Consider the following 25,790-nt stretch of genomic DNA (forward strand, 5'->3'; position numbering starts at 1 on the left):
CTAATGAAGTCTCTGCTTTTAAGTCAGGTCATTCGATCAAATCCCACAGATGAACCCAAGTAAACTAGTAGATTTAAAACCAGGCATGGACATAAGCACTCTAAAGCAAAGGATGATCTTTTTACACACATTGTGGTGTCCAGCAGAGATGCACTGAGACAGGGAAACATTAAAAACAATCAAAGCCCAACTGGAATACGCCAGTAAGGTTCTCATCTTGGTACATTTCTGACTTATTTTTCTGCTTTAGTTTAAAAGTTCAGGTCGTTCAATCAAAGCTGTGACAACAGCAATAACCAGCCTTGTGGTAATGGAAAAACTAGCTATTAGTTTGCTGACTGATTTCACTGAGCATTTTTGCCTCACCGTGCCACTGAGCCTTGCCTGAGACTGATTCGGACAGGGCTACTTCCACATCGTGTCCTTGAGCCCAGAGCTCCAGTATAATAGCAGTAGAATTTAGGCACCTATGACTGCAGAAACACGGAAGATTTCACTGTGGATTCAAGATCAGGCAAACATTTAAATCCCTTTCTTATTTTAAGATATGAATACATATTTGTGGGATTCACTTTTCTGAACTCAGTTGCCATAACTCAGAAATGGTTCTTTTTTCTTTTCCTGTAAGTTCAAGGATACAAAATGCATTTTCTTGGCAAGTTTAACTTCAGATCTCTCTCCTGCATACACAGATTCTTCTCTAAAGAAATGAATACCTCTTCAGCAAATCAGAACAAAACCCAAGCCCCTCTTTGGATTCCAAATCCAGAAGTATTTGATTCTGTGATTCTCGGTCTTCCCATTTTGAGCGCTCCTTGTTCACGCTCATTTCATTCATTCATGTGTGCAATCTCCACGTTCTTGATTTGTACTGGAGCATGTTACAAGAAATTCCTCATTTACAATACAAACAAATAACCACAACCCAGCCCAACAACAAATAGAAACAATTTGCAAAATCCACCATAGTACAGATTAATTCATTAGTACAAATTAGCATTCAGTGTAAATTGTGTCAGGCTCTTGAATTTCAGTGGAAGGAAGAATAGAAAAGACTTCCAGAAATCCAATGAATCCAGCAGATCTGCCTTCTTGCTCTCTATGCATTTTCTTTCCTATTTATCTGGTTAAAAGTAAGTCTTCATATCCAGATTTGATGAATCATTCTAGGTGAAAGCAATTCTAGGTCACATTTTCCCTAAAGAACGAAACCCAACTGTTCAGACTGAGCTCACACACAGCTACTGATGGCACACTACCAATGTGCAGTCACAACAGAATCCAAAAAATGCTCCATTGTGAAAATGCTTTGACTCCAAGAACTTCCAACATTTTGCTACAGAAGTTATGCACACCTTCAAAGAAAAAAGCAGCTCCAGCAATCTGGTTGTACTTCTGCTTTTATTTTAAATAAATTCAAAAAATATAGCAATATTCACATATTTTATCAGATTATTCATCATCAAATACTTCTAAGTAGTAAAAAACAAAATATTCTTATAGCAATTATCAAAAGTTCTTACAATGCAGCATTTCTACATTTGAAAAAGCATTCAAATATCTGATGAACATCGAATCAGCATTCCCAAATCCACACAAGAGAACACTGTCTCTCCAGCATGGTATTCCTCTGTCTCCCCAAATGCAGCAGCATTTTCCAGATATTGGCAGCACTTTGCCATGGGTAAAGGATATTTTAGTAATACAGCAAATCGGAATGTCAGCTTTAAAGACACATTTTGTCTTCATTCACATCACTTTGCAGTTCTCTGAAAACATAACAGGAGAACTCCTAGTCCTGTCAAAGACAGGATTTCCAGGTAGACAGCATTTCCAGGTAAATTCACTTTATGTCTTTAAAGCCACACACAGCACGTGTATAAAATGCTTTAAATTCAAATCTCATCTCTTCTTCCAAATGCTGCTACTCTTTCTGTGTCTCTTTTCCCAATCAGTCACGTCTTCTGAATTAAGAAGAATATTCTTATTCTTCTCATTCTGCTGCATCCTCACTGGAACCAACACGATCTGTATTTTCAGGTAAATACACCCCCATGCTCTGTAAAATGTTAGAGGTGGGTCCTGCCAGTCCAGCTTGAGCACTGTAAGATTCGAGCAGGTTAGTTACTAGGTTCATATCCACATCAACTGGTGTCAACTCAGCATCCTCCTCTTCAGAATCCAGGCCAGCATTTTGAGATGTAGTTGCTTTAGCAGAATATGCCTGTAGTAAGCACAAGGAAAAAGTTTCATCAAGACAAATCGTATACAAAAAAGAAAAAATAAAAAGAGAGAAAAAAAGAAAACAGTTCTGTCACCAACAAAGTTCAGTATGTTCTAATCTGCCTTGAGAGAGAGGAATGTGGTCACCAAATACTCATGCCAGTTAGAAATCATCACTTTCCATTATGCGGATGATGTTCCAAGAGAAAGACACAGAGGGTTAGTGAGTCTTGGCTCAGTTTCCTACAGGAGCGACCCACAGTCGAAACACAAGAAGTCAAACTGCAGCTTGCAAGGACATGAAACCAAGTCTTGGCATCAATGTGCACGTTAAACCTGAGTTATGTTTTGGTTTCAAAAAAACATGGTGGTGCACCTGCAGCACATTTTGCCTGCGCACAGGATTATTGTTTTTAGTGATCAGCACAAGGCTAGAGGAGAAACACTGCTCATCACATTGCTCAGGATGACTTCTTTTAGCATATTTCTTCTTTTATAACAAATCTCTCAAAACGATTATGCCACAAACTAATATTCAAGGCACACTTACCCCTTTCTTTTGAGTGGTAAAACTTTTCCCAACATTGGTTTGTGCCAGTTCACGGTCCATTTCATCCATATATGACTTAAGACTGCCTATAAGTTCCTTAGGTGATACCTCCTCGTCTTCCCTTTGATATTCGGCATCTAGGTCATCATCATCCTCATCTGAGAAGTTAAACTCCTCCTCTTCATCCAGATCATCAGAATCCAGCTCTTCTGAGTCTGCCCCTGTGTGTTTTCATGTAAGCACAGACAGCAAGGAAATCAGCACAGTGCAAGTGGATCACCAGAAAACCCACAGACACTAAATAAGCATGAGAAATTTCGACAAAAAAAGCAAGCAGTCTCACCCAAAATTCTGTCTAACGCTTTTGTAAAAGAATCTACATCAAAGGTAATGTTGGTTTCATCAGATGACCTGAAATAAAAAGTGTTTTCAATAAGCAAAGCTCCTATGCTTGCACAAGCCTAACACAGGCAAGGACTGGGTGCCACACTGCTAAACGAAACAAAACGAGCCACAAAGCTAAGTAGCAGCTCTGGAAGATAAAGCATCCTCCACCACTTTTACCTGCACCAGAGCATGAGTGGTCACAGAGCCAGTTTAGAACCTATTCACTACTAATACAGATGTTTGCTTCAGGCCTCTACTACAGAGAATACTTCCCAAATTTGAAAGATCACAGAATCACTGAGAGTGCTGTAAGTGAATGAAATCACATTCCACACTCGACTCCAAAAAATACCAGTACCATGGCATTTCTGCTCCTTTGTGCGTTGAGACTTTGGACACAAAAGCCTTCATACTTTCAGCCACTGCTTCCAAGTCATATTTCTGCTCTTCTTCATTTGTGGAACGGTGGGATTCACCTGTTGCCTCCTTCAGCATCAGATCCAGAGCATCAGGAGAAATCTCCAGCCAACTGTCATCTAGAAGAATTTAGGACATATTTCCTATTTGAGCCCCAGCCTGTTAGCCCGCAAGTCCCAATCTAGATGGCTGAGAGCACTGTTAGCATTTTGTAGCTCACTTTATTTGCACAATTAAGTTTTCAAGATGATACTTGATAACACAAGGTGCAAAGTAGGCGAGGAGCTGAGATAAACAGAAAACATTTTGTTTTTGTGCTTAAAAAATCATCCAGAAATACAGATGTAACCCATACTGAACACTGGCAACAGCTACAAGTCAGAAAGTATTAGAACAAAATTTATGCTGGTTTCATATAGGCCTTTATAATGGACCACATACTGGTTAAGCTTTGCACTGTCAGTACTGGAATTGGTTTCATGACATAATCAAAGCTTTCTGTCTGGTGGACAGCTGACACAAAGTACTTGACCTGGTGTGTGTGTGTATGGTGCTCCTGACCTACTGCTATCAAATCAGAAAATGAATTGCATGTCTTGCAAATTAACAACATCAGACTCTGTGGTTTATATAAATGAACTGGTTTTGCCAATCTGAAATGACTGCCCGTGAGTAACAACTCTAACAGCCACAGGACACAACAGAAGCAGGCAAAGAGATCATACAGTTGTCCCTCCCTCACCACAAATAACTGTTTGTGATTGGAAGAATCCACCCCCCATCATCCTGCTCACCATCCTCTGCAGGAAGACAACTTGCTTCTCTCTCAAACTCTTTCACATCAAATGTTGTTGTCTGTAGCAGTGTCAAGATTTCATCGCCGGGACTCATTTCAACAGAGCTAAAAGGAAAAAATTTACTTTACTGCAATGGAGTTTTGTTTGCATTGCCATGCTAATGGCACCTGACACTCCATACACATTTCCAGTGAACTTCCACATTATTCCTTCCATGCAAATAAGTAAAAAGATAACCAAAGTGTGGGGAACTACCAGCATACTACACAGACAGTACTAGCCACAATAAGACAGAGTTAATTGGTGACATTCCTTGTTGTCTCCAAAGCTCATTTCTCTTCTACTTCCTTTGTTCTTAGTGCTTATTTTGTCTTCGTAAATGTTAAGATAGGCAGACCCTAACAATGCATAAAGGAACTTCAAGCAACTAACAGTCAAGATACTTTGAACACGTAAATCCTCAGATATTTTTCAATGATTTGGGTTTTTTTTGATTGGATCTTTTGGAGATATTCATAGCCAGCTGTCCCATTGAGTAAAGGAGACAGATTACTTCTTATTTGCTATTCACCGAGATTGAATCATAGAATGGCCAGGATTGAAAGGGACCATAACAACCATCTGGTTCCAACCCCCTGCTATGTGCAGGGTTACAACCATCAGACCAGGCTGCCCAGGGCCACATCTAGCCTGGCCTTGAATGCCTGCAGGGATGGGGCATCCATAAACCTCCTTGGGCAACCTGTTCCAGTGCCTCACTACCCTCTATGCGAAAAACTTCCTCCTAATATCTAACCTAAACCTCCCCTGTCTCAGTTTAAAATCATTCCCCCTTGTCCTGTCATAGCCAACCAACCAAGTGAATAACACTTTTTAGCCACCTCTTAACCCACCTGAAATAGCTTAATACTTTACAAAACCAAGATAAATAGCTACTCAAGCAATAACTTTTACTAATTGAGAGCATACTAGAGGAATTAATACTCACATGCCAGAGCCACAGCACCAGTATTAAATGCACAAAGGAAAACGGCTTCAGACTTTTTTGAGAAAGTCTTAAAAACCAAACCAAACACACAAACTCAGCTGCAATGCTTGCAGGTACTACATACTCACCAATATACACAGTTCTTACCTTTCTGGCTTGTTAACAGATTGCTGGAAGTAATGTTCTGCCATACGCAACAGTTCCAAGTACTTTGCAGAGCCTTCCATTTCTCCCTGTTTAATCCAGCACACAAGCAGGAATGTAAGCAATTCTCCCTCCACTTGCTTTTCACGGCCAGGTTTCAAAATGACAACTTCAAATAATTACTCAAATCCATTTTATTTTCCAAAAATAAATAGATTAATTTAGAAGGGGGACAAACCACACATGCCTCCTTTGAAGATATTCATGGATTTTCCATGGGTGGAAACATTAGATTTCATGCCCTGTTAGAAATACTTACACAAGTTCAAGAGCTAAAAGATGTGCTGTTTTTGTTTTTTTTTTTCTTCTGGATCATGTAAAATACACACACAGACACAACACTTCACCTTAAAATAATCTTTTTCCTTCAGGCTGCGGAGGTACCTCTCCCACAGGGGACCCCTGAACTCATTTCTCTTCACATCTGGAGACACTTTACTGCATTTGGAGCACAAAATTTCAAAGCCATGAGCCTGTAAATAAGAGATGCAACAAGAAGATATTCTCAAGATGTGACAAATTTAAGCACAGCTCTAAATGACTGCATCAACAACTCCCTATCACTGAACACTCAATTCTGCCACTAAGGAAAGAGAAAGCAAAGCTGATTGTGAGATCAAAATGGCTTATTACTGCTGGAGGAAGAGAGATTGCAACTTCCAGAGCAAGATACTGCAATCTGACATACAAAGTTTGTCTACAGGGAAAGCTGCTGAAAAGCAAACTATAAGAGAGATCTATAAGTCACCAACTCCTGCTCGCATAAGCACCAATACTTCAACTGTATTTATATTCTGTGCTGACCTGCAAAGCTGTGCAGTTCAGACAAAAATGCTGCAGTGAGGCACAAACCTCAGGACAGGCAATTTCAGAAGAGAAGACTTGCTCTCAGATGTGGCTGTATTTCTGCTTGGAGCAGAGACCCAAGGGCACACTGAGCCTTCTGTACTTCCAAGAGACAAATCCCACCCTGTTCCCATCTCATCTTCCAGAGGTGGAAGCACAGGAGTGCTCTATTCTGTAAGTAGTCCCCCACAATACTGCATTTACAAAGAAGTCGCTGCCTGTTTGCTCACGCTTTTCTGTGCAAGCAGGCCACCTACAGGCAAAGAGTCACTTCTGAGATCAAACACCAAACAGAACAGTCTGAGTACAAAATCTATACAAAGTAATTACCAGCTTCATGCCCAGCTCGTGGGCTTTGTACTGTGGGTGGGATGGAGGGGGCAGCGTGTATCCACTGCGCCTGTCTGGGGCAAACTTCTGCTGCACGAGCTGTGCATACAAGCACTTGGTGAATGTAACCTGAAAAGGCCAAAGCAAGAGAAAAACACTCATTGTGGTATAACTGTGCTCTGCATGGGCATCAACTTTCCCGTAATTCCATTTAAATTTGGTTTTGAAGCATCAATATTACTGACCTTATCTGAGATAGTATTTTAGATATCTATATATTTGCCTAAGATCACAGAATCACGGAATGGCCTGGGTTGAAAAGGACCACAATGATCATCTGGTTCCAACCCCCTGCTATGCGCAGGGTCACCAACCAGCAGACCAGGCTGCCCAGAGCCACATCCAGCCTGGCCTTGAATGCCTCCAGGGATGGGGCATCCACAACCTCCTTGGGCAACCTGTTCCAGTGCCTCACCACCCTCTGCGTGAAAATCCCCCCCCACCCTCTGAGTGAAGATGGGTCACTTTTCAGATTTCACAAAGAATACTCCAAGTTCCCAGCACCTCTAAACAAACATGAACTTAAATTAGAGGGATCACTTACCACAGTCATCACTCGCTCCTCGGGAGGGAAGGTGTGAAAAGAGCGACATGCCCTCAGGTCGGTGGGATCCCGCAGGTAGAAGGCCTCGACTGCTGCAGCCACCAACGATGGGCGCTGCTTCAGCACTGCCACGATGCCTGCTGGGAGGTAGCAGTGTGCTCGGTGATAAGAGGCCTGGATTTTCTCAGGATATCTGTGTTCACACAATTGTAACGCTGTGTTCAGTGCACTGCAAGCCTCAAACGCTCCTTTTTAACTACTGCTGTCATCTACATCAGAGTATTAAAGAAGGACGGGAAGGAAGGTGATTCCTGCCATGGGTAGGGGTAGCATCCCAGCAGTGAACCACCACCAGAGTCCCCACATAACACAACAGCTCACAGGACAGAGGTCCCCCATTTGCACAATGCCCCAGGAAAACTTCTAGCTAAAAGAGAACCAGCTCTACTGCAGCTAACAAGAAAATGACTGAATACAATGAAATTCCCCAGATAGCCCAGAATCAGCACTCTCTGTCACAGAACACCAGATAAACCACACACATACCCATCGATACGTTTATACACAGCTCTTCGAATGGGTTCTGCAGCCAGGAACTTCTCCGAATGGGCAGATAACAGTGCCAATGATTCTGAGATGGTGAGGCTTTCAGCAGGCAGCTCCTCCCACTGCTGCTCTTCTGTCTCTGACAGCGGAATGATGTGCAGCTCTCCCTTGTAAAAGAACACCTGGCAAACAGTAACATTTTCATCAGGTGGGAAAAGCACAGCCACACAAGCAATGCAAGGTTTTGTTTTGTACATCAGATAGCCACAGAATGGCTTAGGTTGGAAGGGACCTCAAAGCCTGTAAGTTCCAACTCCCTGCTGTGGACTGGCTGCCTCCCCAGCAGCTCAGGCTGCTCAGAGGCCCATCAACAGAATTATAGAATGGCCTGGGAAAAGGACTACAATCACCATCTAGTTCCAACCCCCTGCTATGTGCAGGGTCACCAACCAGCAGCCCAGGCTGCCCAGAGCCACATCCAGCCTAGCCTTGAATGCCTGCAGGGATGGGGCATCCACAACCTCCTTGGGCAACCTGTTCCAGTGCCTCACCACCCTCTGCGTGAACAATTACCTCCTAAAATCTAACCTAACCCTCCCCTGTCTCAGTTTAAGACCATTCCCCCTTGTCCTATCACTATCTACCCTCGTACACAGCCGTTCCCCCTCCTGTTTACGAGCTGCCTTCAAATATTGGAAGACCACAATAAGGTCTTCCCAGAATTTCCAGGTTTGGCCAAATGTTTCCTTTACACCAGACAACACTGAAAGCTTCCCTTCAGCTGGAGATGTGCCCAAGAAGAAGCCTCCAGCAGACCCAAGGCTGCAGGCTGCAAACTCCCACATGTGAGCACTGAAGGACGCAGCAAAAAGAAGCGCAGTTTTCAGCAGCCAGAGTTGTGAGAGGGATCGAAAGTGGTGCCCAACACTCTCACCCTGTTCTCGCTGTTCTCAGGACTCAGCCACTTTGGGAGGAAATCGGCTGCCTCGATCAGCAGGAACTCCCCATCGTTGTCATCGATCCTGCTCAAGGAAAAGCCAGTTTTGTATACAACGCAAGGCAGGGAGCTGCTGAAGGCACCCACTGGGTGCAGCCCGGTGCTGCGGGGTAAGGCAGGACCCCACCTGGCCACCAGCTCCGGGAAGGCGCGGCTGATCTCCCGCACGAGGTACACGATGAACCACTCGTCCTCCACGTTGTCCCCGAACAGCGTGGTGCCGCCAATGTGCTCCGGAGTGTCTCCTGCCGGAACAGAATTGCACAACTGTTCCTGGTAGGGAAAGTCCTTCAGTTTGCCCATCCCATCCCACCCCATCCCATCCCATCTCATCCCATCCTGAAAGGTGAGAAGAACCCCATAAGCGAAAGTTAAAAGGCAAGAAGGCTTCACAGTGACTGAGAATAAGGGGGGTGAAGGAGAATAGTTAGAGATTGTTTATAGAAGCAAGAATATAGAGCTTGTTAGAAAATAAGGGAAGGCAGACCACTGGGTCTGGGATAGCGAGGGGGATGGAGGCGTAAAGATAAGCGTTTGAGAACAGCCTGAGGACATTTGGCAAGGAGGTGGTTAGATGTCCACAGGGCAAGAAGAAACTGGTATGGGGGGATGCTCCCCAAAAGGTCAGAAGCCTTCGCGAGGAAAACAACAAATCTTCATCCCATGACCCACTACGCAGGTGCAAGAGGGGTGGGTCTGCATGTGAATGAGCTCTCGGGCGTGTAATGAATATGTATCTGAATTCCAGGAAAACTATTGATTATTGTTTTGTTATTATTGTTTGGCCTATATCTGTAGTATGGCCTAAATTTGTAGTATTTTCCAGATGGTGAGCAAGTTAGGAGGAATGATCCCCCTTGCACCCGGTATCTGTGCAGCACTGATTAAAACATAACTGCTTTTATAACTACTTTGTGGTTATAGAGTTTGATTCCGCATGTCAATCCCATCCCACTGTACCTATCCCATCCCACCCCATGCCATGCCACACCGTGCCACGCCATGCCACACCGTCCCATCCCACCCAACCTCACCTCACCCCATCCCATTCCATTCCACCCCACCCCACCCCATCCCCACCCCACCCCATCCCATGCCGTCCCATGCCATACCGTCCCATCCTATGCCATCCCATTCCACTCCACGCCACCCCATCCCCGTCCCGCTCACCGCACGGCGGCACGTATCTCAGCCGGAAGCGCTGTCGCTGCCAGATGTAAGCGGCCAGCAGCGGCGCCAGGCGCACCGCGATGCCGTCGGCGCAGCGCCGCAGCCGCTCCTCGCCTCCCGCCCCCGGCACGGCGAACAGGCGGTAGCGCACGGCGTCCTCGGCCGCCGCGGCCTTCCCGCGGTTCTGCATCGCGCCGTGCGGTGCCGCGCGCGGCGCTCCGCCTCCCCGGGGCGCCGTGATGGCGGCGGGCCGTTCGGCGCGGCTCTAAGCGGCGCCCGGGAGGGCGGAGGATGATCTCGCGATACGCCAGGAAAGCGGTGCCCGCCGGCGCTCTGCAGCCGTGAGTGGCCGCCGCCGCTCGGGACGCGGGTGGGGCCGGGACGGGAGGGAGGCGCGGGGCCTGGGGTGCTTTCCCGTCTCTCTGCGGCCGCGCTCAGGGCTAGAAAATGCCAGCTCCGGCTGGAGGCCGCTCTCGTCCCGTTGGAGCGTGAGGCCCCGCGGGGCACGGCTGTGTCACGGCCGTGTCACGGCCGCTCTCGGGGCTCAGCCCCTCGCTGCGGGGTTTGGCCTTACGGGATGATGCTGGTTTCCAAACCGAGGCCTCTAATGCTGAGCCCAACCTGGCGTTTGTCCTGGTATCTTAATTCGAACGTGAATGAGGCTAACAGGAATAAATGAGTTCGGAAAAAAACCACCAAGAATAAATGAGTTCAGAAAAACCCAGAAGTTCTGTTATGCAAGCTGGGGCATTCCTCAAAAACCAGAACGCACATTCAGCTTGGGAGCGACGCGGCTGCTCCCCGCAGTAACGTCAGGCTCTGCTCTTGCTTGCAGACAAGGGCTGACGCAGCACGCCGTGCGGCACCACCCGCTGCCAGAACCCAGCCCTGTCACAGCTGCCTCTGAGAGATGCCCAGGGACTGCCAGGTACGTGGCACTGCAGAAGGTAGATCTCGCTCTGGAGACCAGGCCGGGTTGGATGGGGCTCTGGGCAGCCTGGTCTGGTATTAAATCGGGAGGTTGGTGGCCTTGCCTGTGGAAGGGGGGTTGGAGATTCATGATCCTTGAGGTCCCTTCCAGCCTGGGCCATTCTGTGATTCTGTGTGAGACCATGGGAAAAGCCATCAGCTTTGTGTTGAGTTGTACTGATGGCAGTCATGCGGTCGGTAGCTTGGGCTTCACTGCAGAACGGCATCATTTCAGAACACAGCCTCTGTATCTGCTTTTCTGTGACTGTTGTTGGCTTGTGTTTTCTTCCCCCTCCCCCCCGTAACATGTGCATTTCAGTGCGTCTGGAATCTCAAAGGAATCAGATTACCCTTCTGTTACTTCAGCTGATGATGGGAATTCATGGTCTGCTAGTCCAAGTTACGCAGGCACCTCCACTGAGGACAGCTCCATCTTCTCTTGGGGCTATGATGTGAGTAGAACATCAGCACCCCAAACAAACCTACCACTGTGAGTCAGAAGATGTTTGAAATACTATTGTAAACACATTGCAAGATAAAGGGGAGAACTGGCTCAAATCATGATGTCGGGGATAGAAAAAGCATCCTGTTGGCCTTTTCCCCATCTTTACATTATATCAAAACACAGTAGGCTTATTACATTTCTGCTCTAAAACTTTGGAAATACAATTCCCTTAATGTGTAAAAATACTACAACATAGTAAATGCTGTTGTTGTGGAGTCCAAAACAGGAGTGGATGACTTTCAGATACGTGGTGTGAGTTTATTGGACTGCGTTGAAAATATGTTACTAAAATGCAGTAAGCTTCTCCATCACTTCTTCTTTGTTTCTTATTTCCTGTTTACCAAAACCAAGTGTGTTACTGCTTTCAGTGGAGTGAAAATGGAAACTGATTAGATTTAAAATACCCAAGAACTAGCCTAATTTTTTAGCTGTATGAGAACTTGTTATCTCACAATGTGAGAAGGTCACTTTCCTGGTCTTTCAGACCAGACTCATGTTGGGCACTGCAAACAAGACACGTTCCATTAAAATATGTTCCACAAAAACATTGCTTTGAATTATCATTCCTGTTGTGGTTTATTTTACATAAATCACTGTCATTAAGTTTATAAATAATGCAGGCACTTCAAAACATTTTAACAGCTTTTCTTTTGTAAGCCTAAGTCCTACCATGAGTCCTAACAGCAGCCTGCATCATCTCCAGGGAACAGATTATTTAAATATAATGTCTTTCCATGCAAAAGATTGTATAAATCAGTCCTGCTAAGCTTTCAACAAACAGATGATCTTTTACAACTGAAAAAAATAAGTTTTAAATGATCTTTGAATGCTTTTTACTAGGTATTTGATGGATGGCTTTCCTTTCTAGGAATTTGATAAAGCTGCCACACAACAAGTTCAAAACATGTTCAGGCAACTCGATGAGCTACTCTATGAACAAAAAGAAAATGTCCACGTTGAGGGACTGCAGGAGGAATGCCAACAGTGGACATCCAACTTTCCTCATCTCAGGTATTTCATTAACAGATTAATGTCAATAGCAACACAGTTACAAAGGGTAGTAATGGTAACAGTTGCTTTTAAAACAACTGCAGGGTGGTTTTATGCAATTATATAGCAAATAAAGAGATGACTCTGTTGGTCTGCTTGCTGTTGTCATTAAAAAACATGCTGCTGGTGGAGTGGAAGCAGGAACGCGTTACCTGGGAGGCCTACAAAGAAGCTGTTCCAGCAGCCAAGGATGGGTTAGGAAAGCTAAAACCCAGACAGAATGAAATCTAGACAGGGTCATAAAGGGGAACAAGAAGTTCTACAGGTGTATCAGTGATAAAAAGAAGGCTGGGGAGGATGTGGGCCCTCTCTGGAAGGAAAATGGAGACCTTGTCACAAGGGATATGGAGGAAGCTGAAGTGCTCAATGACTTCTTTGCCTCAGTCTTCACCAGCGTGGGCTCTAGCTGCGCTGCCCAGGCAGCAGAAAGCAAAGGTGAGAACTTAGAGAAGGTAGATCTGCCTGCTGTACGTGAAGATCAGGCTCAAGACCATCTAAAGAACGTGAAGGAGCACAAACCTGACGAGATCCATCCACAAGTTCTGAGTGCACTCCATCATAACCATCATCACTGGAACAGGCTGCCCAGGGAGGTTGTGGAGTCTCCTCTGGAGATGTTCAAGACCTGCCTGGATGCCTACCTGTGCGACCTGCTGTAGGGAACCTGCTTTGGCAGGGGGGGTTGGACTCGATGATCTCTAGAGGTCCCTTCCAACCCCCACAATTCTGTGACTCTGTGATATTTGAAATGTCATGGCAGTCTGGTGAGGTTCCTGCTGATTGGAAATGAGGAAACAGCCCCCATTTTTTCCCCCAAGGGAAAAAAAGAAGACCCAGGGATCTGCAGGCCAGTCAGTCTCACCTCTGTGCCTGGCAAGATCATGGAGCAGATCCTCCTGAAGGGCCTACTATGGCAGGTGGAAAATAAAGATGAGGTGATTGGCAGTAACCAACATGGCTTCACCAAAGGCAAGTCATGCCTGACACACTTGGTGACCTTTCATGATGGAATTGCAGTGTGAGTGGGTAAAGGTAGACATCATCTGCCTGGACTTGTGCAAAGTGTTTCACACTGTCCCACATGACATCCTGGTTGCCAAATTGGATTAAAAAACAGATATGATGGATGGAGCACTCACTGGATAAGGAACTGTCTGGATGGTCACACTCACAGAGTAGTGGTCAATGGCTCAGTGTCCAAGTGGAGACTGGTGATGAGTGGCATTCTTCAGGGACTGGTGCTGGGAGTGGTGTTTAACATCTTTGTCAGTGACATAAGCAATGGGATCAAATGTACTCTCAGAATGTTTGCAGACGACACCAAGCTCCCTTCCAACCCAAACCATTTGATGATTATGATTCTATGGTCTCACATTCGATTCCTTGCCTGAGGTTTAGTGCTATTTGCAACTGATTTAGCTTCAACATAGCAAAATGTTCTTAGAAAAGATATATAGTATAGTTAAAATCCAGCTTAAAAATAATTTAAGAAATCCTCCCTAGCTCCACCAGTCCTTATGGTTTGAATGTTTTAAATCTTCATTACATGTACACAAACAGTTTTGTCTGTATTCAAGTCTTAGAATTAGCAGTGCCTGACAAAAATCAACAATATTTTTCTTAATGGATTTACCTGACACAAAGCAGTGTATAGTAGAGTAAACAACTAATACCATGCTTAACTATTACTAAGAAAATAGCATAGCTTCCCAATAGAATTTTTAAGATTTGCTTTTGCATGTTCTAATATTCTTCCATAATCCCACTTGGAACACTTTTTGATTTATTTATCCTCTGCTTTTGCCCTGGCAGGGTTGTGGGGAAGCAGATAGTGATCCCCAAAGATGAAGGGTATGAATGGTATTCAAGTTCACCTTCTGCAAGTTTAGGTTCATCAGATGTAAGTCCATCACAGGAAGAAGGCTCTAATGAGTAAGTACCAACAGTTGATCCAGACTGTACCACAGTGGGAAGGTGATTTTTCCTTCAGTGGACTGCAGTAGTTGGCTTCTTAAACAGTGAGCAATATATGGAGTTATTTAGCTTTTTGGTTAGGCTGAGTTTTGAACATAGCATGTTATTTTGTTGTTGTTTCTTTCTTTTTCATTTTTAACTGAAGTAAACTCCATTCAGAATAGCAAGGGCATCCAGCTGTCCTTGCTGCTCTCTACATTAAGCCAGTCAGTAAGTAGAAATACTCTTGCTACTGCTGATTTCTAAAGGACATATAGATATTGTGGCTGGTTTTATTGTTAGTCATTTATTAACTGGACACAAATTGACTGGCTCCCTAATATCTGATCTCACCTACAGTGTTGTTCCTCAGCTAACTCAGTGCTGCTATTGGAAGTGGAATAACAACTTCTTTTTCTTTCTGCTTTCTGAAAACTGTCACCTGTTCAGATTTAGTGTTTTTGGCAAGAAGGTGCCTCTTTCTGTTTCTCCTGTTCTCAAGAAGGCTGACCGTTCCAAGTCTCCGACCTTGTGTTCTCCAGACAGTGAAGAAGAAGATGGAGTAATTGTCTCTGAAGGCATAATGGAGGAATATTTAGCTTTTGACTGCAGAGATGTGTAAGTCTTGAGCATTAAGATAGTACCAGCATCCCAGTATTAGTCTTCTTAAGATACAGGTATATTTGGTTTTGCTATTGATTGATTTTTAAAATGCTTTTTCCTCTAAAGAATTTTCAAAAGCCTGGGCTTGGTGGGGCATTGGAAATATTTCTTTATCCATCTTTTGTAATGATGTATTTTGCTCTATTTTTCTGAATTTAAGTAATTTCTCACAATAGCTCTTTTTGTTTGTGGCTTATATGAAGTCAATTGTACTGTAACTAAGATCCTGCTACACATTGGCGTATTTAAGACTTATTTAAATGCTATGCATCTGTTGCACTAAGTCAAGTTCATTGTTGTTTGTTATACACTAGCAGAGTGCTTTTCTGCTTTGTACTGCAGTGTACAGACAAACACCTTGGATAGAATTGTGCCTTCCCAGGTTTTTAGTGGTAAGTTAACAATCAGTGCTTGCTTATAAATAGAACCACTATTTTTATCTTAAGAAGAAGGGATTGAGAGTGGCATAAAGAGGATTCCTTTTGTCTCTTTGCTTTATTCAACTGAACAGTATGAACATATGGCCTGGCTAAGAGCTCTGGGTGATAATGTCATTTACTGTCTGTTTCACTGGTTTTAATAAATGAAGCCCCTTAGTTGCCTGGACCATGAGATTCAAGTCAGTAGGTGGCACGCTTTGAGCAGGTCAAAGATACTGTTGCAGCAAACAATATTGCTGCATCTGTGAAATAGTGGTAAAATAGAGGTTATTTTATTTTTTCCAGCATTTTTAGCTTTTTGATGGTAAGTACTAATTCAGGGAACAGATCCAAAAGCCTTAACGACTGTGCTCACATCAGTATTTTTTTCTCCCTTTTACAAAAGGTATTTTAGCAGATGAACACACACTTTTTGAAGCAATCATCTCGCATTCCTTCCACTTAACAATGCAGTGAAGAAGTATTAGTGTAACTCTAATTTATTTCTAAATGCAACTTTGATCTCTGTTATAAAAGAGTAGCATATATAATTTATAGTGATTCTGTATGGGGGAACTAAGGCATGTAGTTGAGAAGGTGATTGTCTCGGTCATTTCACATTTCAGTCAACAGTAAATTCTGGAAGGAATACAAATTCATGTACCCAAGCACTGGAAAAAGATTGCTTCTTTCAGTGTTGGACTAACTCATTTGATATTGCTATTTATCACACTGTCAGCTCTTGGAAAACAGTACTGTGTGATACTGTGTGATGGTGGATGCCCCATCGCTGGAGACATTCAAGGTCAGGCTGGATGAGGCTCTGAGCTCTGATGGAGCTGTGGGTGCCCCTGCTCATTGCAGAGGAGTTGGAAGAGATGACTTTTAAAAGTCACTTGCAACTGCTGCCTTGACTTGTTTCAGATTAGTAGAACATAGGGCAGAAGTGAAACAAAAATGCAGGAGACAAAGAATATGTGTTTGTGATACATCTAACGCCCCTGTTTTTACAGGGAGGAGGAACTGCATGAGGGGAAAATTGGACTCTGCTCTGGTAGACGAAAATTGGGGTTTCCTCCTGTCTCTCCATATTCCTGCATGAAGGATTCTGTGCTCACATTTGTGTTTGATGATGTGTGGAGTGAAGTGCTAGGCTGCATGGAAGAACTGATCAGCAGACACTGGGAAGTGTCAGCCTCTGGTAAGGATGGCAGTTAGACTGAAGATTCAGAGGGGGTTTTAGTTACTGAGTTCTGCAAGGATGCAATGAGAGATGCATTTGGGAATAATCTCTTCAGGGCTGAAAAAGGTTATTTGCTAACAGTGTGATGTGCCTTTAAAAGATTTAACAGAGCTTCACGTTTAAGATGAGTCTCGTAGTACTGTGCACAAATAAGAGTGTCAGTAATCTGTACTGACAGGGATTCTCTCTTGCTTTATGAAGATGATGAGAAAAATATCATAAAAGTAGAAGCAATCCGAGCAGATTCTGGGAGCCCCCAGCAGTTTGATCCTCTGCCAGTGCTATTACCTCGTGTGCCACAAACTAAAATGCCTTCAGTAACATCAAATCTGGTAAGTACTTCTAGCCAGCTGGTTTGTGAAGGGTTGAGTCGCTACAATACTACAGAAGTGAAGATTCAAAAGTGTCAGAAACTCTTCAGCTGCATGACTAGTGTGGATTGTGCATGGATGCTGACTGTCCTTGCTAACTGCTGAAGTCCTGTGCAATCCTAAGCTGCAAGTTTTCTTTTTTTTCCTTTAATATTAAAATCGACTGTTTTACATGTGTATTGGGATGCCTCGTGGTGACTGCTCGTTAATGATGCAGCTCCTTCCACATTTAGCAGCTTTGGAACTAAATTGTAAGATGCAGGATTGTGTGTGAGATCCCACTCTCACTAGCCTATTTGTAATTTGCTGATGAGGGAAGAGAGAATAAGTCTTGGTGAATTTGTACAACAGTTGTTTTTTTTTCCCCCCAGACTCTGAATTTGACTGCTTTAGATTATATGCTCCTAGAGTGGTGAGCACCAAGCGTTATCTCTGTTCATTCCATTTTAATTCAACTCTTTTATTTCTTTTTACTTCTCCTTTATTTCTACCCCCTGCATCTTCCTCACATTCCTGTTACTGTATGTGTAGTGCCCAAAACCCAGATGTGGCCGCAAAACCAAAAAGAGGAGAAAACCACCTCAAGTATGTATGCTGGAGAGATCTAAGCTCTTTTCTTTTCTGTTTGCTGTTGTTATGGTGGGAAGAATGTCATGTTTTTCAAGATCAATCTGTATTCCAGGAGAGGAGTGTCCAGGTCTGTCCTTGACATAAAGTAAATGCCAACATACACTGGAAAAAATAGTTGTGTACAACTCCCAGTTACAGCCGCTGTTGTAAGATCATGTTGTGCAAACAAGAGGCTCAGTTGGGAATTACTAAAGGTCACATAGCAGCATCTGAGACTGTCTAAGCACTACCATTTGCAAGAAGAATGAAATGCTATCTTAGATGGAGGAAATTGTATAAATGAGGATATATGTATATGGATTTCTTGGATGAAATAGGTTTCTTTCCTTCAAAAGATTTAGAGAGGACAATACGGGTGCATGTCATTGCCAATAAATATGGGTGCATGTCATTGCCAAACAGTAATTATTTTTTTTTTTAAATTCATCTTTTAGGTAAATCAAGGGTCAAACAGTGGGTCTCAACGTAACCTAAATGGCTTGATAGTGATACACGGGATCCACTTACAGCAAAGGAATCTGCCTGTAATGGAGAAAACACTGTAAGGGCGATAGATTCGGTCTATTTTAAAGCAGAGCACTCTCACAGTGAAAGGGTTCAATCCAAAACAGTATAAGATAATTTTCTACCCCAGTGAAATTAATTCTCATTTATTTTCTTGCTTGTTTGTGTATTATCCCTTATCAAATGTTATACTTCTAGTGTGGTCTTTATATTTAATTACTGCTGATGTGCCCTCTAGTGAATGGCACGAGGGTGGATAGTGATAGGACAAGGGGGAATGGTTGTAAACTGAGACAGGGAAGGTTCAGGTTGGATATTAGGAGGAAGTTTTTCACCCAGAGGGTGGTGAGGCACTGGAACAGGTTGCCCAAGGAGGTTGTGGACTGGAGGCATTCAAGACCAGGCTGGATGTGGCTCTGGGCAGCCTGGTCTGGTGGCTGGTGACCCTGCACATAGCAGGGGGTTGGAACCAGATGATGATTGTGGTCCTTTTCAACCCAGGCCATTCCATGATTCTGTAATGTTGTGAAAAGAGCTGAAGCTCAGAGTGGGATGCAGACCCACTCTGCATTTGCTCACTTTCTAGAAATGGACTTCTGTTACATCTAGGCAAAGGCTATGAGAACTGCTGGTTGCAGTATTTTTACATATATGCCATGGAAAATTACAACTTTCATGCTGACATGTTCAAGCAAAAAGTTAATAGTTCAGTAAATACATATATGTGTGTGTATGTGCATATGCACATGTTATAAATAGGCTTGTTTCTTTCTTACTTATTATTGTTTTCTAATTTCAAAGTATGGTACTGAGAACCAGAAAAAGACCCCAGATCACCTCTACGTTACTAACATCACACCCAGATGAATAATGCAGTGACAAGGTGGTTATCAGTCACGGCAAAATTATCTCCTTTTGTTCTGTGATTCTTTTCTTAGGGACCTGGATGACAAACGCCCAGGCTCCAGTTCCATCCTCTCAAACAAAGCACGGCCAAATTGTCCTCCTCTGGAGCTCAGCACATCACCTCTGTCTCACAACTCCAAGAGGCGAAACCCACCACCACGTACCCTGCATCCCATCGGCACCAGTCAGTCCCGCACCACGACCCCGTGCTCTGTGGACGATGTCTTCAGGGGAACCCGATTGTATGTTTCCAAACCAGTTTCTCATAGCAAATTACCACAACTAGAGAACCCATCTTACACAAGGAGCATTCAGTTGAATTGAAAGAATGTGAATTTTTTCATTTAAGAAAAAATGGATAATATTTTTTTATATTTATCAAGAGGAGTTGTTAGTTTACTGTCTTACAATCTGTGATTCAATGAATTGTGTTAAGCAGTTTTGAATGAAAATTATATCCTCCAGTCTGTCTGGTCCAAGAAGAGCAGATAGCACTCTCTCTCTTGACAACAGCTTTCTTATTCTATAGCTTATTTTCAAGATAAACTTTAAAAAAGCACAGCTTGTAATGGTAACTTTTGCTGTTCTTGCTCAGGCTAGATGGACGGAGTGTTCATCTTGGGTAAGCTGTTAATAGCATGAAAAGAACTAAATGACTGACCGACCTGGGTGAACCTTCACTTGTGTTCAGAAGACTTTTTTGTTTGGCATAATGGTCTGAGTTTAGTCTCTTACAGGGACTATGGGTATAGAAAAATAACACAGGCTTTACAGAACTTGTAGAATACACAAGCTTTACAAACTAATATCATTTCCTTCTAGATTATAAACTATCATAATTTCCTTCTAGTTTATCAGTTTACCTATAATCTCGTCTGTCACATTAATGGACAGGAACAAGTGTCTAAACAGTACAAGTTATGCTTCTATGTTCGTCCAGTCTGTCATAAACATTTCTGTCCCTTTTCCTTACACTTCCATCCATTTAGCAGTTCTTACCATCTCCCCTTCATACTAGCAAATGTGTTTAAATGCATGTAGAAAGCATGAGGAAATTCTTTTTTAAAATGCTAACTGTGGTTTGAAGCTTTTCTAATACATTTTTAAAGAACAGCCTTCCTTCAGTCAGTGTGCATAGAACTATGGCCTCCTGATCATAGAATGGCATGAGTTGAAAAGGACCACAATGATCATCCAGTTCCAAACCCTGCTATGTGCAGGGTCACCAGCCACCAGACCAGGCTGCCCAGAGCCACATCCAGCCTGGCCTTGAATGCCTGCAGGGATGGGGCATCCACAACCTCCTTGGGCAACCTGTTCCAGTGCCTCACCACCCTCTGTGTGAAAAACTTCCTCCTAATATCCAACCTAAACCTCCCCTGTCTCAGTTTAAAACCATTCCCCCTTGTCCTAAATTAAAAAACAAAACAAAAAACAACCTAGATTATTTCCATCACTTCTCAAATGGAAAACGCACAGTAATACACAGATAACTTTCAGGTGAAAGGAGTCTAGCTATAAAGACTTTGTAATATGGATGGTGTCTGCTTTCTAGACTTTGTGCAGCAGTGGTCCATAGAGACACCTTTATATAGCTTTCATTCCGCAGTACCAGCCACACAACATGCCCCTTCAAACTGTGCTACATGATGTGCAGTTCATCCACCACCTGGTCTGTGTGCACTCCCACCACCAGAGTATTCATTCTGAGACTTGCTTTTACCCACAAGCTAAATATTAAACACCCTAACAAGTAGGAAGTCTTAAAGAGTTCTCTGCCAAACTTCACCTCACTTTTTAAAGTCAGTCTCCACAGTTAGCCCTAAAGCCAGCATTTCATAGCAGATGTTCTGCACCCATTGCTCTTATTTAACATTGTTAGCTTACACAATGCCAAACAAACTTACAGTACTGTATGACTACACACTGTCAAGCATACCAACTCTGTTTTCCTGTCCTTCCCTGTGCCTTGCAGCCTGACTGCACACGAGCAGCTGACCTCACCCTCCCCACTGCTGCTAAACCGAAATCACCTCCTACCACCGATTGGTAGCACTGATGTGGCAGAACACACGAGCACCGCAGGATCGCAGAGGCAGACGGTAACAGGCAGAACCATTTGATTTTCCTACTGGACATGCTAAAATTGTAGTTAGTGCTGATGAAATTACCAAGCACGGGAGTTGCAGCTTGTTTATCTTGTGACAGCAGCTGAAATAGGTGCGCTAAAATTCTGCACGATTTTTGACCAACAGCATCATCCAGAGTTGAATGCTGCAAGTCCAATAAGTGCCAAAATTTTCTTCCTCCCAGAAAGAAGGTGTGGAACGTTTTGTCTTGGAAAACTAGCTTTAATTCTTAGGGTAATTAAATTCAATGTACTGCTGCAATAAGGAAAAGTAATAATGCTATTATTCTTTAATGCAGAAATCTCGAGGAAACTCAAGTCGAGCTCACAGCGTAACAACACACGAAGATACTCACCAGCACCTACACGAGAGGCTCTTCTTACCTGATCATTTCTCCAGGCCTAAAACAACCAGCATATTCTTGGTAAAGCATATGATACCAACTCATCCTCTGTTACTGACTAGGGGGCTTTGACAGTTATCACAGATAGTGATTGGCCATCTGGTTTGTTAGTTTCCGTGTAAACTTCAACATCCTTGGCCCTCCAGATACCAACGGACAAACTTTCTAAAAACCCATTTTGAAAGAGAACAATTTTCTGAAGTGTTAAGAACCCCTCTAAATTGTCCCACAGTCTATCTAAGGGTGTAAGAAGAGTATTTTCTTCTCCTGAAATTGATCTAACTCTCCTTAAACATGTAAAATCTCTACTTAGAACATCACAGCATCTTGCAAATTTGCTCTTTTAGGAAATAAGTACAATCAAGTTGTTTTTAGGTGCTTTATAGTCTTGATGTTAGCCTTTTTTTTCTTGCAAACATAAAGATCTTGAACTGTCTTTTCAGCCAGATCCACAGCATCGCCGTTCTTGCACTGTTATTGATTATGGCAATCATGCTTGGACAAGCAGAGCATCAACAGGTTCAGGTAAGCTCATCAGGAAATCAAGGGAGAAGAAGGCTTTTCACCACTGTGTTTTGGGGCCCTCAATTGAGTTATGAGAATTTCTCACATGAGAAGAGTATGTATAGTAAAAAGATGGAATTAAAGCTGCAAAAGATAACAGCAGCTGCAAAGGATAAGGGGTAGCAAGCGTTTAAGTGCTGATGAGGAGACTGCAGGGGACTTCTAGCTTGTTTAACAGCTGAATGACCTACATTAATATTAATAGAGATGTATAAGAGGCAGCCAGAGTTTTATTTAATAAAAGTACTAAATTGAAATAACTTATTTTTAATTGAAGAAAGGAGGATTTCCAATTAATGCAGAATTGAGTTCCTCCTCCTTTCTCCCCTCCAGCCAGCATATTTAAATAGGAGTTTTATGACTGTTGTGTTGACAGAAAAAACACTGAAATTACAAAAGCTTTGTAGACATAAATGATGTGTAGACAGAAGATCAAGAAGCAGAGTAGATCCCAGCAATGAAGCGGTCCTACCTTTCACCCCTTTGAGAAGGACAGTCTTATCTAAAACTTAAGGTTCCAGCTGATGACATGGTTTGATAACTGATTACTTTCCTCTTAAGAAGGCCTCAGGCTGAAAGAAACAGCAAATTACCTTGAAAGTTACATGAAATAGTTTTCAAGTTACTGATGAACTGACTGACAGCTGGAATAAGAAGCAAGAAAACCCCACCATCTTAGTATTAAGCGAAAGGAGCTGCATTTAAGTACTTAGCTTCAGTAACTCCTAAAAGTCTTTATGTTGTCTGCAATGTCTTTCTCAGGTCTGCAGGCACACGGTTCTGTGAAAGGCCAAAGTCGAAGTGGATCAGTCACAAAAAACAAACAGGGCTTCTAACGTGTCCTGAGAAGCAGTGTACATCCACCTCCAGAAAAGTCGCGGGCGACCTCTCAGCAACGTCAGGGCTGTTTACAGAGAGTCTTCAAGCACCCTTCCTTACGAACAATCTTATTTTTATACAGTCAAAGAAGCAACTGCCAAAGATTAGGAGGGATATACTTGCACATTCCATTTTCTACCAATACAAAAGGCTATCCTCCAACGCCTACAAAACCTAGCAAGTACTTTAAATCACTGCTGTTTTCTATTAATTATTACTGTTTTGTGACTGGTTCATGTTACAGGCTTGTACTGCAGGACCTGCTGATTTTTCCATCAGCTCTACAAAGGGTTAATCACACATCCCATAGCAGTAGTTTTGAAAATTACTTTTAAAGCTCTATTTATACACTTAAAGCAATATTATACTATCAAAAGGAAGCTTTGTATATGATACTGCTTCTACAACTCTGTAGAAGTTTCTGTAGTAGTTGCAGCAGATGTTAACACAGTTGTGTAAAAATAAGGTAGCAAAACAGATGAAGGGAACTGACAGCTTTAAGGGTAGCATACCACTGAACCCTCCTGTGTTATATGCTTACATATAAACCTCCTTCTGTGTCTGAAGAAAGTTTAAGGGACAAAAAGGACTCTTACTACAAGCAGTTCCAGAGAATATTCCAAGGAAGTATGTTGTCTTCCTGGCAAGATGTTTTATGTAGTTTCACAGAACAGGTCAGTCTCATTTCCCAAAAACAAAAACCAAACAATGGCACAAGAAACTCGCACTGCAATTCTGTAGGTATTTCTACACTCCATCCTGAAGGTCCCCACACACACCATGTGGGAGACGTGGTGGAGGGACCAGCTTAGCTGCTCTTGTGGCTCCCAGTGAAATGAAAACACAGAATACAGACTTTTCAACATAAATGATTAGTTGAAGGTCTTGCTCCCAAGCAGTAAGCAACAGATGACTAGCAAGTGTAAAGACAAGCTGAAGATAACATTCCTGCATTTTCCTGCAAGAAAACAGTTGATCCTTTATAATTCCATTTAAAAACATTTTTTATAAGTTTCCTTACTCTTAGTATTTTCCAAGTTACAATTCAGAATGGAAACAACTTGTCAGGATTTTTTAATGAAGTGGCTCCTGTACTTTCCACGGTAAGCTATGCAATCTACTAAGTGTTAGCAGTACCTACACAACAACTACAGATTTTTGAACTAGACTCAAGTTCTGCTGATCAAAGCATGCAGTTGATTCAAGCGTGCTCTGATCAAAAAGAATGGAAAACAAAGCAAAGCAGAAATGTACAAATGGAAGGTTAACTCCTTCCTTTGCATTTCCAGAGGAAAAGGCAGCTTTGGACTCAATCAACATCTCTTTAAGTTAGAACAGAGATAAGTGGATGCCTAAAAGCAGCCAGTGATCACTAAACTTTCAAAATACAGTTTCTCTAGTGGTTAAGACTAGCAGAACGCCGTGCAGTGTATCATTTAGTTATCTCAAGCAGCCTGGAGATAAGCATCCTCTTCAAACCAGTGCCATTCCTCAGGGACCAACACAGTGCTTACAAGTACAAAACTACACAAACTTGAACAGGCTTTTCTAGAACCATAACGCAGTATTTTGTAGCCTAGGGGAGGAAACAAGGCATTAAAAAAAATGAAAGCCATCTGGGCATAAGGTAACTTTTGATTTCTATACAAATGGTTGAGAGATTTGTCTATACTGTTTGATATCTGTTTTGTATAGCAAGAGTTATGTTCAAGTCCCGTGTGTTAACCAACACAGTGACCTACTGAACTCTTTCTGAATCAGGATAACTGTTCAAAGCAGCTAAACGGGAACTCATTTCCCATTCTACCTCTGGCTTCCCCTTAGGAAGCTCTAGTAAATAGTTGCTGAATTCTATCACTGAAGTGGTAGGGACCTTCAACTCACAAGTAGGCGTTAGTCATGTGGCCTTTGAAGAATAAGCCATAAATAAAGCCAGCCTCATTTCTTTCAGCTACAGCAAGTTACCCTTCAAATTCATACCCTGAATATACACTACATAAAGCAGTTTTAAAGGAGTAGAAATAAAAAAAAACCAACAAGTTATGTATACTTACACATATTAGAAGAGCACTTCTGAAATAACAGAGCTGTTGACAAACACGGAGCACACTAAAGCAGGAGTCAGAAGTAATCCCTATCATCCTATAGCAGGAGTGTGATGCCACTAAAATAAGTGTGTTGCTAGGCTTTGAAAGTCCTCGTCATGGGACATCAGCAGTCCTAGACACACACAAAGCCAGTGTTCTGTGGGTTTATCAGTTTATTGCATCACATCAGCACGTTAGAAGGTGTTAGGAGATTTACTGCCAAGTCACTCACCTACTTGCTGCAGTCTCATTTTCTTAAGGCAACTGCTTACACGCCACTGTGAAAGATCAGCTTATAAATAATAAGTGGTCCTTTTGTATAACTCCATAACACCAGCACATTTACCAGTGCAGATGTCTTCTCAGCTGCTAAAAAAGTATGCAGTATTTACTTCAATAAAAATAAGTACCAACATGATCAGTGTGTTTTGAATGATTAGATAACATAGAGGACGT

At 42.8% G+C, this 25,790-nt stretch overlaps 3 protein-coding genes across 7 annotated transcripts in view; 1 reads left to right on the forward strand and 2 right to left on the reverse strand.

Annotated features, from left to right (window-relative positions):
* The window catches only part of ANXA11 (annexin A11), a 751,397-nt gene that overhangs the window by 33,061 nt on the left and 692,546 nt on the right, over positions 1 to 25,790 (reverse strand). The window lies entirely within an intron of this gene.
* Positions 1,383 to 10,317, reverse strand: ECD (ecdysoneless cell cycle regulator). The gene is made up of 13 exons (XM_052677575.1): positions 10,060 to 10,317; positions 9,017 to 9,134; positions 8,827 to 8,914; positions 7,893 to 8,074; positions 7,347 to 7,539; positions 6,743 to 6,871; positions 5,914 to 6,039; positions 5,510 to 5,595; positions 4,372 to 4,478; positions 3,519 to 3,696; positions 3,117 to 3,184; positions 2,774 to 2,994; positions 1,383 to 2,224 (listed from the first exon to the last, which is right to left on the reverse strand). The coding sequence occupies exons 1-13, from the start codon at positions 10,247 to 10,249 to the stop codon at positions 1,994 to 1,996; spliced, it is 1,917 nt and encodes a 638-aa protein (XP_052533535.1). The 5' UTR covers positions 10,250 to 10,317; the 3' UTR covers positions 1,383 to 1,993.
* FAM149B1 (family with sequence similarity 149 member B1) lies at positions 10,286 to 25,752 on the forward strand. 5 transcript variants are annotated; one of them, XM_052677574.1, is made up of 15 exons: positions 10,286 to 10,400; positions 10,895 to 10,987; positions 11,348 to 11,480; positions 12,402 to 12,544; positions 14,396 to 14,515; positions 14,987 to 15,154; positions 16,632 to 16,819; positions 17,063 to 17,193; positions 17,764 to 17,817; positions 18,297 to 18,403; positions 19,305 to 19,514; positions 21,248 to 21,374; positions 21,700 to 21,825; positions 22,248 to 22,329; positions 23,131 to 25,752. In XM_052677574.1, the coding sequence occupies exons 1-15, from the start codon at positions 10,351 to 10,353 to the stop codon at positions 23,202 to 23,204; spliced, it is 1,806 nt and encodes a 601-aa protein (XP_052533534.1). In that variant the 5' UTR covers positions 10,286 to 10,350; the 3' UTR covers positions 23,205 to 25,752. The 5 variants fall into 5 exon arrangements, 4 of the variants coding, with proteins under 4 accessions (XP_052533534.1, XP_052533533.1, XP_052533530.1 ...); XM_052677570.1 differs by lacking the exon at positions 10,286 to 10,400 and having other exon boundaries at positions 10,467 to 10,987; XM_052677573.1 differs by lacking the exons at positions 10,286 to 10,400; positions 14,396 to 14,515 and having other exon boundaries at positions 10,466 to 10,987.

Source organism: Tympanuchus pallidicinctus, unplaced genomic scaffold (assembly GCF_026119805.1).
Source record: "Tympanuchus pallidicinctus isolate F22 unplaced genomic scaffold, pur_lepc_1.0 scaffold16, whole genome shotgun sequence".
Classification (NCBI taxonomy): Eukaryota; Metazoa; Chordata; class Aves; order Galliformes; family Phasianidae; genus Tympanuchus; species Tympanuchus pallidicinctus.

Bases quoted from the DNA above. Each gene is read 5' to 3' on its own strand.
- FAM149B1 (XM_052677570.1), top strand. From the start codon at position 10,716: ATGAGGCTAACAGGAATAAATGAGTTCGGAAAAAAACCACCAAGAATA. The intron at 21,375-21,699 runs GTAACAGGCAGA...TCTTTAATGCAG, and splicing joins CAGGATCGCAGAGGCAGACG to AAATCTCGAGGAAACTCAAG. The intron at 22,330-23,130 runs GTAAGCTCATCA...TGTCTTTCTCAG, and splicing joins CAGAGCATCAACAGGTTCAG to GTCTGCAGGCACACGGTTCT.
- ECD (XM_052677575.1), bottom strand. From the start codon at position 10,249: ATGCAGAACCGCGGGAAGGCCGCGGCGGCCGAGGACGCCGTGCGCTAC. The intron at 7,540-7,892 runs GTATGTGTGTGG...GTGTGAACACAG, and splicing joins GTGTATAAACGTATCGATGG to ATATCCTGAGAAAATCCAGG. The intron at 2,225-2,773 runs GTAAGTGTGCCT...TGCTTACTACAG, and splicing joins TTACCACTCAAAAGAAAGGG to GCATATTCTGCTAAAGCAAC.